The sequence below is a fragment of the Eucyclogobius newberryi genome, unplaced genomic scaffold, assembly GCF_026437365.1.
Source record: "Eucyclogobius newberryi isolate DKJ021-1_F unplaced genomic scaffold, fEucNew1.0.hap1 SCAF_7, whole genome shotgun sequence".
In the NCBI taxonomy this organism is placed as follows: domain Eukaryota; kingdom Metazoa; phylum Chordata; class Actinopteri; order Gobiiformes; family Gobiidae; genus Eucyclogobius; species Eucyclogobius newberryi.
Genome location: NW_027316389.1, coordinates 35,423,420 through 35,437,299, shown reverse-complemented (window position 1 = coordinate 35,437,299; position 13,880 = coordinate 35,423,420). Strand labels below are relative to the sequence as shown.

At 40.4% G+C, this 13,880-nt stretch overlaps 1 protein-coding gene across 1 annotated transcript in view; it reads left to right on the top strand.

The window, feature by feature from the left end:
* The first annotated feature begins 1,385 nt into the window (after positions 1-1,385).
* The window catches only part of vwf (von Willebrand factor), a 100,591-nt gene continuing 88,096 nt past the window's right edge, over positions 1,386-13,880 (top strand). The window contains exons 1-8 of the mRNA XM_072434453.1: positions 1,386-1,391; positions 1,449-1,497; positions 1,580-1,723; positions 2,623-2,725; positions 2,797-3,005; positions 4,314-4,435; positions 8,366-8,582; positions 9,239-9,361. Coding sequence (XP_072290554.1) covers positions 1,386-1,391; positions 1,449-1,497; positions 1,580-1,723; positions 2,623-2,725; positions 2,797-3,005; positions 4,314-4,435; positions 8,366-8,582; positions 9,239-9,361 — 973 coding nt within the window. The remainder of the gene's footprint in view (positions 1,392-1,448; positions 1,498-1,579; positions 1,724-2,622; positions 2,726-2,796; positions 3,006-4,313; positions 4,436-8,365; positions 8,583-9,238; positions 9,362-13,880) is intronic.

The following is a 13,880-nucleotide window of genomic DNA, read 5'->3' as shown; positions in this document are numbered from 1 at the left end:
GGGGTGGGTAACAGGCTAGCCATTCTAAATTGCTGTATTTGGAGAATATTTGACCAAACCAGCAATTTACATGCCAAATGTGATGCATTTCCTTCATGATATTGGTTCAATGTCTGGATACAAACTGAATGTATCCAGACATTGTCCTTTAGAAAGACCATTTAAATGGCAAACAGAATCTCTTCAATATTTAGGTGTGGTCCTCCAAAACTGTCAACAATCTTAGAGAAAAACTATACTCCTCATTTCTCCACTCTAAATCTCAAGAATAGACTCTGATTCCATACTAATTCCGTCCGATTGAAAAATGAATGTTTTGTCCAGATTACTATATCTCCAAATTTACATCTCCAACCGGCTGTTTGATGAGTAAAATAAATCAATCTTTACATTTGTGTGACAGGGCAAATAAAAAGTAATATCTGATTTAAAATTTTAGGATTATCAAAAGAAAAGGAGGATGCTTTACCTTGTTTGAAAAATTACTTTATTTCAGCTGAAATGAGAGCGTTGCTGTACTGGTGTGTCCAGAATATGAAGCTCCCTGCCTGAGGTGAGGCTGAGGTGACATGTGAGGCAGGGCCTACAAAGCCCCACAACACACACAAGTAGTGGAGGAATCACAAGTGCTTTTAGATACTCTATTTGAGCAGGTCATTTCCCATTCACTTGGTTATATGATGTGGTTTTGTTCTATTTTTAGATGGATCCATAGATAGACTATGATTTAGGCCAGCTCGCTGTCTGTGTCAAAAGAGAGGACAACATAGAGGACTAGGAGGGGGATAGCTTTAAGGAGCGCTCTGTAAAGTGACCGTGGGGAAAGAAGGATTATATAAAGTTTGAGCAGGTTTCAGCAGTCAGGGTAATGACTCCTATGTATCAATTTGTAGTGGGTATAAGAAAAACCAGCCGCACTTCTTGTGGCGTAAACCTGCAGAGAATACACCACTGCATCGTTTGAAGTTGAAGTAGTTTGTCAGCGCAGTCTTATCATCTGCAGCTTCTCTGATTGTTGTGCTATGAGTCAGTAACAAACATGTGTTCATGCTGCTCTGCCCAAGTCCCATTATGGCGTGACCGGTGGGCAGATCTGAGCAGTGAGAGGGCTTTCGAGGCTCTGTTTGGGTTGGCACTCTGTGGAAGTGTGGACCTATCACTCAGCTGGCCGATTAGTGGGCACATCCTGCCTTTGTCCTAATGCGTGTCAGTCCACAACTGCCCATTCCAAAGAACCTGATGAGGGGAGGAAACTAACGTAGAGCTGAACATTTCTCCAATAAAAAAACACATTCCTTGGTTCAAGTCCTTTGTTTTGCACCATGCCCTGATTTGGTTGCAAAGTTTTTACTTTTAGACCTTGATTTTTATAAACGGCCTGAAAAATGGAGGTAAGCATAGCCATCATTTTGAGGATGCAATCAAATGATAACTAAATATTTTCCCAGGTTCATTGGAGATTTTTGCTACATTTATGCACCATTCTCCACCTGACAGGTAACATGCACGCTCATAGCTGTGCAATGCTCAAATTGTGACTTTTTTTCTTGCAATAATTCATTCATACTTATTGATGTAGCTCGGGTGACAGGAGCAAAGGGCAGGTGCAGCTTGTTCGGTCGGCAGCACATCCACACTTTTGATGGAGTTTTGTATGCCTTTTCTGGAGACTGCAGTTACCTTTTGGCTGGAGACTGCACAAGGCACTCCTTCACACTGCTTGGTGAGTCTGACCAAGAGGCAACTCATTATATGAGCATCTTTTACAACCTCATCTCCTATTTATCCTTTTCATTCCCTTCTACTTTAATTATTTGGGTATTTGACATTTGAGGCCTTTTTTGACTTGTGGTGTGGCTCGCTTTTATAGCAAAATACATGCATAATATGTAAATACGTACAGTAGATTTTACATATTTTATCATGTGCACGTTCACCGCAAATTTCCCATGTTTATGAATATAACAAAAAACTAATTATGTCTACAGAGTTAGTTAAATCATTTTGTAATTGTACCGTCCGAAAGCATATTTGGTTGGAGGTCGCAGCTGCTTCCGTCAGCCTCAGGGCAGCTGTGGCTACAACAGTAGCTTATCACCAAGTGTGGAGTGAATGTATAATGCATTATGAAGCGTTTTTGGGTGTCCCAATACTATATTAATGGTATAGTATGTATATTTTTTAAACCCTAAGCAGAAACTCTGTGTGTCATTTTTATGACTGGATAATCGTCTCGAGAACATTTGCACGCATTTGACTAGAAAAAATACTACTGCAATTTGGGCTAATTCAGCACAGAGCCTCAAGGCCAACAAAAATCAGTCTGTGGGCCAAATTTTGCCCCCGGGCCATGGTTTGGACACCCCTGGACTAGTCCATCATATGCAATGTTTTTGTAATCAGGAATAAATCAGCATACTCATTTTTTTCAGCAAAAGATATATTGGATTTGAACATATTAACCTTGTATCTGGGTATACTTTTATAGCTAAGGTTTGATAAGTAGGCTACTTATTTATATTATTTATATTTTTTCAGTTCTGTATTTGTACTGGGACTTTGCTATAATTTGCTATAATCTAAATGTCAATTGATTCCCATTCTCTTCTTGTTGTATTTCAGGTGATTTCATGGACAGCAAACGTATTGGTGTCACTCTGTTTCTTGGTGATGCCTTTGAGTTACACCTGTCTGTGGATGGAATCCTTTCCCAAGGAGAAAAAATGTAAGTCAACCTTTGCTCAATATCTTACTACCAAGTTCATTCTCATTTAAAATTGGATCCTTTGATGGTAGCCTGCCGGTGCCATATGCATCCCATTCTCTATTTGTGGGCACCGAGCTGGGCTTCTACAAACTTTGGAGTGAAGAGTTTGGCTTTTCTGTGACTATCGACAATGCAGCTAATGTTGCCTTGACCCTGAGCGAGCAGCATGCTAACGGCACGTGTGGTCTGTGTGGGAACTACAACGGCCTTACAGCGGACGAATACACAGCTCAAGAAGGTACGCATTTTCAAGTGTACTGTAGATAGTACTGCATTGAATTTACTACATACAATGATTTTTTATGTGAATGTTTCATCTTTTTCATGTTGTGATTGACACAATTCAGGATTAGCATGTAATGTTTTCTCCTTCCAGTCAGTAGTTAAGTGCAAATTAACTCAGTAAATGTAATTCTGTAAACTTGATAATGTTTTCTTTATCCATCTCAAAGTATCTGAGCCCTCCTTTGAGCACAGTGAAGTTTAGATCCTGGCAAAGGAAAAGAGGTGGTTTGAGAAAACAGAAATGGAGCTCTAAGGCACAACCTGGACCCATTTACAACTCCAACATCAGTCAGGCCTAAACCAAAACGAAGGAAACAATAATTCTAATCAGAGTATGCTACTAGGAGTAAGATGACTCGTTAGGGGTAACGACAATTATGCAAAATATGACTCAGATGACAGTTCATACCTTAGAGTAGTTCTATAAAGTCTTTGTTCATGCTTTGTTAGAAGAAGAAGACATTTATTTCTAAAGCACATTTCATACACAATAATAATATGCAATATTATAAAGTGTCAGTGAAAAACATTTATCTGCAAAATTGCCAAACTAGTTCTGAACCAGCATTAAACTAGGACTAGATTAGCACCAACCGGGTCAGAACCAGGCCAATTCCAGAATGAAACCAGGTCTAAACCAGGACGAAACTATTATTAAACTAGGAACATGAAAATATATTTTGTAAATATTACAAAATATATTTTCATGTTACTGGTTTAGTAATAAGAAGATGGGCTGCAGTCAGATCTGATCATTTGGAGGGCTTGAGCTGATATCTGGCAATCTAGGGTTAGTTAGTTAGTTAGTTAGTTAGTTAGTTAGTTAGTTAGTTACAGTGTAGTTAGCTCGTCCCAGATATAATGCAGTGACTTTCCAGATCTCCGTCAAATTAACTAAAGAAGCTACTTTTATGAGAGGCAAAACATATTCACTCTGAAAAAAAACCTCAAACAAACAGTTGTTCAGTTGACAGAATTAAGTTTTCTTTTGCTTTGTGTCGATTTGTGTTTCATTTGACAATTCATCATTAAAAGAAGGCATTTAAATTTTTTGGAACCAACTCAATTATTGAATTCTCATCAGTACGCCATGTTCATTTGGAACTTCTGTCTCAATTTCTTATGAAAGCAACCTGTGGAATCTAGGAAAAATTCTGAGTCACCAACAATGAGAAACAGGAAGAGGAAAAGATAAGCTACTAAAAGAAGCAGTAATGATCAGATAAGATTCAAAGTCTAATTAGTGTGTGCATGATTGTAGGGTTCGTCACAGAGGACAGTTATGACTTTGCAAACTCATGGGCAGTGAAGGCGGCGGGTCAGTCCTGCCAGAGGGTCACCCCACCCAGTATGAGCTGTAACAGCACCAAAAGGACCACAGAGGTGAGCGCACGCAACGTGCACACAATACATGCACATACATGAAACTGTATTAGTCAGTCTACGGCCTGAAGTAGAATTGTGTATCCTTTTCTTGAACTACTTTAGCAATGATAATGAATATGTTCAAGAGTCAAAGCCAGTCGAGGTCAGGGCTGAGAGGGCGTCCAGAAAGGCTTAAAAGAAAAAGAAAAGAATGTCTTAATACAATGTAGGATTTGACAAAAAGGAGGCGTGTATGGTTTTAATAAAAGGTCATGACCCCCTCCTCTTAGGGGCGGAGCTACGTGTTCAATGCCACAAGCCGAGCGTACAAACATGTTGACGGTCACTGATGTGAACCACCATGGGATATTCCCTGTCGTTGTGCCTGATGGAACTTTTGTGTTTGCGGATCCTCTGTTCCCTTTTAGTTTTGCCGACATTGGCCAAGGAGCACGGACATTGTATAAGACACACAACGTGTGGATGTGCATGTAATAATGCTCTTAATATAGAACTTTTTCCAGTTCGAGGTTATTGGAAGCAGCTCGTTTTATGGTGTTGTTGCATTTTGTTTCTACATGTTTAGTTTCCATTTTGGAGGGGAGACAGGAGCGTTTGATTGGATGTTGCAGCAGGAGTGACATTGGCATGAACGAGGTGATCTCTTGCTCCTTCTGTTGACAAACGTGTGGATGTCGGAACGTAGAGGATCAGATTTGAGGATGTGCCAATGTTTTTTTAACATAGAAGAGGGGGATCATTGCCTTTTATTAAAACAACATGAACTATATTGGATATATACCCTTCAGATACTGGCTCCTAAGGAGTTGAATGATGTGTTCAATCTCAAAATGTTCTTGTCAAAGACTGCTTCTTTTTAACCAGATAATCTATAGTACACGGGTAGTTTTGAATACAAACTTGTATGCACACTTTTACTCAGCTAGTAATGTTGTATTGGCCACTATTATTGACTGAGGTGGATTATTCCAATGTGTGATCATTGAATGTCACTGTAAATATATATATATATATATATATATATATATATATATATATATATATATATATATATATATATATATATGTAATCATTATAAGGTATCACAAATTTGTAATATTTTTGGGTACTGACATGATTTTTATGATGTATTCTGATCATCGGCTTTGGCGTCTTTATGTGGCCACTCCTATTCTCGAGGCCACTCCTATTTAAACAGTCCCAACCTAAGTCACCCATTTGCCTGACGAAGGCCTAGTTGCCAAAAGTTTGCCTCTTCACTTGTAAATAAAATGTTACCTTGCATGTAAGACAGTGGGCTGGATTTTCTCAGTTGATTCAGCATCATGCACGCTTAAAGGAAAAAGGAAAAGGAGGCTGTGGTTTGCCTTATCTGTTGTCTGTTGTCTGGAAAATTACTTTATTTCAGCTCAAATCAGAGCATTCCTGTTCTGGTATGACCTTGCCTGACAAGCCAGTCCCAACACGTTTTGACTACTTTACAAAACCTGAATTTGAACAGAATGTAGGAATGTAACCCGACTGGTCAGGCAAGGTGTGACCCAAAATATGAAGCGCTATGGAAAAATATTGAGAGTAATGTTTGCCGGGGGCAACATTTTCATTAAGGTAACAACAAAATTACATTGCAAACAGATATCCAGTCTTTTCTCACAAAAGAAAATACGTTTGCCCCCGGCACAACATTACTCTCAATATTTAAGATAAGATAAGATAATCCTTTAATGTCCACGCAAGGGGAAATTTTGTTGTTACAACGCAGTAGATACAGGAGGAAAGGAAAGATTATAGGAAGTTTCAAAAAAACACTCTTAATAGAAGATTTTTTCCATAGAGCTTCATATTCTGGGTGACACGTGATATGTTTCATATCTTTCTTATATGCAGTTATTTATTCTTTGCACTCCTTTCACAGAAATGCTTCGTTCCATTACTTTGGTTCTGTTTAATTGTTTGTATTGTTTTGTATTGTATTGTATTGACCTTTATTTAACCAGGAAAGTCCCACTGACGTAAAAAATATCTTTTGCAGGGGAATCCTGGCCCCAGAGGGGAAGAGACATGTACATGTTTTTAGTATGAGGGGAAACCTATGTAGACACAGAGAGAACATGCAAAATCCACACAGAAAGGCCCCATGCGGGATTGGTAATTGAGAGCGCTAACCGCTTCTGTTTTATTAGGCCCGAGCGCCACAAGCTGGCGAGAGGCCTATTAATCTCGTAAGGCCGTGCGAAGCACGGCTGCGAAAGTGCGCACATAGTGCGCACGAAATCGAGCGCGAAGCGCTCGCCCACTTCCAAACACTCACTAACGCACTCCTTCACTCATGCACGCCCCGTGCATACTAATTAGTAGTAGGAAAATGGAACATTACCGTTGTAAACGGGCGAAGCCCGTGCAAAAGTGCGCACTAAACAAGCACTTTACATTGAGATGATTCTTCTTCTTCTCGGGACCAACCCCCCTATTTTTCACCCAGTGAACATTGACGAAAAGTCACAAAAATTTGCACACCTCTAAAAATCGTGCCTCTCTACATTCTGGCTATTTCCCTTTTCTAAAATAAAAAAAAATTGCCGCGTCAGCGCCCCCAAATGTACCAAAAATGCATTGAGAGATGGGAAATGACCCAAAAAAAATCTGATCGTAGAATCATGAAATTTGGCGCAGAGGTAGATGGTGACAAGAGAAGTAAAAAATATTATTACGGCAACGCCGTCCGCCCAACCAAATGTCGGCCATATTGCTTCAAAAATGGCTAAACATGACTTCGGAGTTTTTCCAAACGTCGTACTTTCACGAACTCCTCCCAGGGCGTTGGCCCTAAAAAGCGGAAATTTGGTGAAAATGCTACTGAGGAGTGGGACATCAAAAGTTATTCAAATTACATTGATACCTGTCACGGTCTCTGTGCGGCGAAGCCGCAAACTGTAGCAAGAATTTCAGAAATCTCCCAAATTTTACATTTCTGCCGTTTGCGCAGATAAAGTCCGAATTGCGTCAAATTAGAATCAGTTGTTAAACTCTTTGCCCTAAACCTACTTGAAGTGAAATAAATTAATTTGGAGCCACAGCGCCCCCTACAGATTTTATATGGAGGTTAAATGTTTAGTTTTGCGAAATTATATGAAATTTGACACACAACTCAATTTTAGAATCCCCATCAAAAAAGTCAAAGAGACCCATGTCATAATTGTTATGGCGTTGCCGTAACGATGACCGAAACCTTCCATGTTATTCCAATGGGGAAATTGCCAGAACATGTTTACATTTTATACTTTCACGAACTCCTCCTAGGGCGTTAGCCCTAATAACCTGAAATTTGGTGAGACTCATCTTCAGGGGTGGACCATCAAAAGTTATCCACATTTTTATTCAAAGAGTCACGGTGTCTGTGCGGCAAAGCCGCACATTTTGCCAAGAATTCAAAATAAAATTGCTTTTTGATGGTAAAACAAAGGGGAGAAGATGTGACAGCGTCACAGATTCAGCAGTAGGCGTAATAAAAGGACAATTGGGGCGCGTTAGCGCCCCCTCCTCTTGCGGCGTAGCTGCGGTGGCGTGGCGAGGGCCGATCATTGCCGCTTGCGGCTTTAATTTTTTAAAATTTTTGTTCCTTTTCGATTATAGTAACTCTCTTTTTTTGTAAGAATCCTTGAACGTTTACGGGTATTTTTTGCATTTTGCTTCATACATTATTTTTGAGAATACTTAGGTCAGCAAAACCATGAATCTTTAATACTTTATGTTGGACCTATAATGGGTTTGATGGATCTCTATAACAAAAAAGGCAATTTTTCTGTAAAATAAATAGTGATTGTATATGTTGTGCAAGCAGACCCCTAAATTTCTACACAGTAGGTCAAATATAAAATGTTGTGATGTCCTGTGAACACAACCTGATGTTTGTGGTCTATGTTCAGATTTTGTCCAGCTGCAGTGCACTGGGGCAGTTGTCAGTGTTCCGCCACTGTGCTCATGTGGTTCCTCCCGAGGGCTTTATGGCTCTGTGTGAGCAGGACGCCTGTCACTGTGAGGGATCCCAAGAGGAATGCTATTGCCCCGTCCTGCTGGAGTACGCACGCACCTGCCATGCTCATGGCATAGTCCTGAGCGGGTGGACCGCCCAGAGCCAGTGCTGTGAGTCCATTTCTATCGATCTATCGATCTATCGATCTATCGATCTATCAATCTATAGATCTATCTATATCTATATCTCTTACTCTCTATATATATATACACATACCGTATTTTCCGGACTATAAGTCTTTTTTCATAGTTTTGGCCGGGGTGCGACTTATACTTATATACTTATACTCCGGAGCCACTTATATGTGACATTATGTGTTAGTTTTACACTTGCAACCTTATTTCATACTCCAGTGCAACTTATATATCTTTTTTTTCTTCTCTATTATGCATTTTTTGGCTGGTGCGACTTATACTTCGGCGCGATTTATAATCCCGAAAATACGGGATATAAAATATGGCATATATATATATAGATATATAGATATATAGATATATAGATATATACAGCACAGACCAAAAAGTTTGGACACACCGCAGAGTGAAGGCAAAAGGGCCAACAAGTGTTAAGCATCTCTGGGAACTCCTGAAAAAGATACTTTGCAGAACCCTCAAGCCCCCCAACAATGACATTGTGTGTTTTTAAGAGTGAGCCTTTTCTATAGAGAGATACAATAGTGCATGTTTGGGGACTGAATAATTATTCTTGAAAATCTAAGCTCTATGCGGCAAACTGATAATCGTTTTACTGTTTGTTTTGTACATAGTGCCCAAGTGTCCCATGGGGATGCAGTACAGTGAATGCACCAGGTCCTGCTCCACCACCTGTCACAATCTGAACATCCATGAGGTGTGCACAGAAGACTGCTCGGACGGTTGCACCTGTCCAGGTAACTCCTCTTGTGTTTTATGTTTGGGATTGGGTCTAAATCTGTGTTAGTGAGCACTTCTCCTTTGCTGAGATAATCCATCCCACCTCACAGATGTGACATATCAAGATGTTGGTTAGACAGGATGAATATTACACATTGCCTTACGACGTATTCACAACACAAATTGAAGTGGACTCAGTTTGCTTGGGAACATTGTAGCAAAATTGTCTCTTTCTCTGAGCTGGTCTGGTTTGCGTTCACAATACACTTTTGTCAATCAAACTAAATGTCTAGAAAGACGCATGTCCCCTTCGCTTCTGAAAGCACTGTGTACAATATCAGCCAAAGGAATTACAAAGAAAACATGTGGAAGAACCTGGAGCTCTGCCTGATCCGTGTCACATAAACAAACTTGAAGCAGAACTTGAAGCAGTGTTTGGATTAATTCTTTGGCTTTTACGGATTTACCCCACAACCTTGGAGCCCGGACATGGGTTTCCACATAGAGGGAAAGGTGAGTACAAGGCGGGCTGAATGCCCTAGCTCGCTCAATGCCCAAGGTAAAGAAAATGTGATAAAAATCTCAGCTGTTTTATAAACACAAGCTTTACCCGTACAGCTTTATACTGGCTGAATATGGGCCACATGTTATTTTTCATGTTTAGTTAATTTGTTATTTTTGTATAGTCTCTGGACACGGTGATATTTTCGCGTGATCATCAATAATTATAAATAAACCAGAATTTGACCCCTTTTACTTTCACTTGACATTTTCCCCGTTAGCAATCTCACACAATAGTTTGTTTTGATCCTAAGCCTCACGTACATCTCAGCTTGGCTCACTCTGTGGTCACTTCCTGGATTTGTTCCGGTCTCTGGTTTGCTTTTGTTCACAATTCAGACAATTCAGAGTTTGATTCAATCGTACCAAGACCGACCTTTCCAACCAACCAGAGTTTGCTTCTTTAGTCCGGATAAGATTTTGAGTGCGCGTTCACAATTACCCAAACGAATGGAACCAGCCGGGCTAATGGATCCTGATTCAAATCAAAAGTGTATTGTAAATGCGCTGTTAGGTTGAACCAACTTGAGTGGGTAATATGCTCACATCTGGCTTTGTTGGAGAAGTTGGAGAAAGCCAGACGAATAAATCAGCTGTTCGCAACTAAATCTGCAAAAGTGTAGGCTCAATGGCAAGGTAATAACAGCAGAAGCTTCCAAGCCTCAACCATAGATACAGTCAGTAATATGTGACTGACCGTGGCCAATCCAGTTACATGTCTACCCGGAGACATTTTGAGTTATTCACAGATTCTGAAAGTGTGAATTCAAAGCTTTCCAATGATGTCTCACTCATGTAGATCTGATAATATTTGAGTAAGTTGTGGTCATTTGAATGTATACAACTCTCAAACCCATTCACTGAGAAAACGGCTTCCAAAGTTTCTCACCGGAGTGAGCCCAGAGTCACAGGGGGCGGGGCTCATTTGCATCTCATTGAGATAAGCCCTCCCCCCTGTCACACTGACACCACCTTCCCCCTACAGCTGTCACTCAAGACTCAAGAGGAGTGTTGTTATTGATGGTAACTGGACTTGAATCAGAATTAGAAGTTACTATATTAAAATGGAAATACTTGGATTACAAAAGGCCCTGAATAGAATCAAAGAATCAGAATGAGAATAGGGTTCATTGCATTTGTCGATAAACATAATTCACAGGTGATTCAGTGATTGATTCAACACAACAACAAAAGATAAGATAAGATAAGATAAGATAGCCTTTAATGTTACAACGCAGTAGATACAGGGGGAAAGGACAGTAACTTATAGGAAGTTTAAAAAACACTCTTAATAGAAGAACTCTTATAAACAGATGCCAGGGCCAGGTATACGAACTGCAACGGGTCCATGGCTTTGAATATATGAGATATGAGATAATAGATATGATATGTACACCACCAGAGTCCAATTATATCAGAGATCACATCCTCATCCTCTTCTTCGTCTGTGCACTCTTCTGTGCTGTGACTCTCGGCTCTTGGCATCAAAGCTGTAAACAAATAACAGGACATTTAAGAAATGGCTAACTATTTCACATAAAACACTCATTAACTATTTTTTTTTTTTAACACAATGTGAGAGTTTCAATATAAATACCTGAAGTGCTGATAACTCTTGATCTTTGGAAGCCGTCTGAAGAAGGGACTCAGATGCTTCTGCCAGTCCAAGTTCTTGACAAACACTTTGCTATCCGCCGTTCCAACAAGCTGTGGGATATTGAGGTGAGACTCAGGAGAGCTGTTTTCCACTACCTGATGACAAGAGCGACAATGTAAAAAAAATGAGAACAGAAGAAACATATCTTAAGCAGAGAGCAGCACTGAAGTTTTGCCAGGCTAATGTTTACACATTACAGTAGTCAAATAATATAAACTAACCTCAGCGATGTCTTCCAAAGTGTCAACCCTGGTCTTCATGTATGCTCGCTTGTGACGTTAACGGTGTATTTAAGATGCAAAACGCGGAGATATTGGGACATCTGCCATCGGCTAGCGATGCTAGCTAGCTCACTTGAGATAACACGGCTCGTAAAAGCAAAACACTTGCAGAACAGCACACCAAAACATAAACATACACTCGAGTTTAAAACCGGCGCACATTAAAGTGATTAAAAGCGGGTGTTTTAGTCGCAAAGCTTACCTGGTTCAGCCGTGCTGTTGTCTCTTCCAACACCGTGCACAGAGAGACACACAGGAAGCTGATAATGGCCAGGCAAGCGCGTGATTGGTTCGAGTGACGCAGTGCGTAAGCCACGTGACCAGAAGTGGTATCGGGATTTGTAGTTTTTTTCTCTTCCCTCGCCGAAAAATAACCCGATAACATAGCAAAGTTTAGCTTACAACTTAGCTCCGAATAGCTGCGTTTAGCTCCAGGCTGTGGCGCTAACAGCCGGTTTAGCACCATAAAACACACACAAAGCACGACCCACACAACCCACGGGCCAACCCACGCTGAAAAATAACCCGATAACATAGCAAAGTTTAGCTTACAACTTAGCTCCGAATAGCTGCGTTTAGCTCCGGGCCTAACAGCCGGTTTAGCACCATAAAACAGACACAAAGCACGACCCACGGGTCAAGAAATACTACATAAGTATATAATTTGTACAGACAAAACGCCGAAAAATAACCCGATAACATAGCAAAGTTTAGCTTACAACTTAGCTCCGAATAGCTGCGTTTAGCTCCGGGCTGTGGGGCCGGTTTAGCACCATAAAACAGCCACAAAGCACGACCCACACAACCCAAGGGCCAACCCACGCCGAAAAATAACCCGATAACATGGTGATAACAGCAAGTAGTCACATTAAGCCCGTATTGCAGAGTGCACTGAAGCAACATGTTAGCTTAGCATTAGCTCCACCGGAGCAGACAAGTAAGATTCTAAAGTGATCACGAGACCGCCTTAAAACACAGCGTTAAAGCAATCATTTAATAGTAAAGTAAAAGTGTACCTGAGTAAACAGTTCCGTTGCAATGTAGTCCAGGAAATGTAAGCTCTGAAGACTGTGCTCTGCAGACGGTCTGGAGTAATGAGAGAAAAACACAGAGCACGCAGAGCACGCAGCTGTAGCCATGCGGATCACAGCTGATTGGTGGAAAATGTAAACAACACGTTGGCTAGAAAAAGGTGACGCCCCCCTGGAGAGCAGGAAAAAGACCCGAAAACTCCACATTTTTAACAGCTTAATGTATACGTTTAAGACAACCAATAGTGTTATCTGAAGCACACAGGGGCTTATTCATAACTTCAACTAGCACATTCTGCAAAAAAATGAAAATCACAAATTTGGGGAAAAAAAAGTAAAATGCTGTTTTTCTCAGTTTCACCGAGGCCGACATGGTCCGACAATTGCCGTGGCGAGTCACATATGTCATACTGGGGGGATCTGGTAAGGGAAAAAATGTTTTCCTATTTTAAGATGAAGAGGTGGAAGGTAAATTTTGTGTATTTTATAGCAACAATATGTAACTATCTGGAGGTGGCACGTCACCTGCATGATTGGAAAGTTAAAACCATACTACCAATACATACTTCTACATACAATAAAGATACAAAGATAATACATTGTAGTGTCTGTACGTCCCAAAAGACCTTTAAAACCCATTACCATTTCATATTTCAAAACAACGGAGAAATTCACATCACAGCAACAAAACAAAGCAAAAGGTGTTTACACACATTGGGACCACAGCCCTCTGTTTTATGACCCCCCTTCCCCCCCTTGGACCAACACATCTATGATAAAGCACACAGAGGGCACCAAATGGTTCCAAGGACCTTACTCCTGTGGATAGGTTGATTTATCCACTGTAACAAAATTCTTTGTTCTGCTGGATTGAAAGTTCATTGACCAGTCCTTAAATTACTTTTCCCCATTTAAACAGACATAATGCATGCCTGTGTGAATCTGTATCTAAATTATGTTTGTCAAACAGATGCTTTAAGAAATTTGTTTCCCAATGACCTGCTAA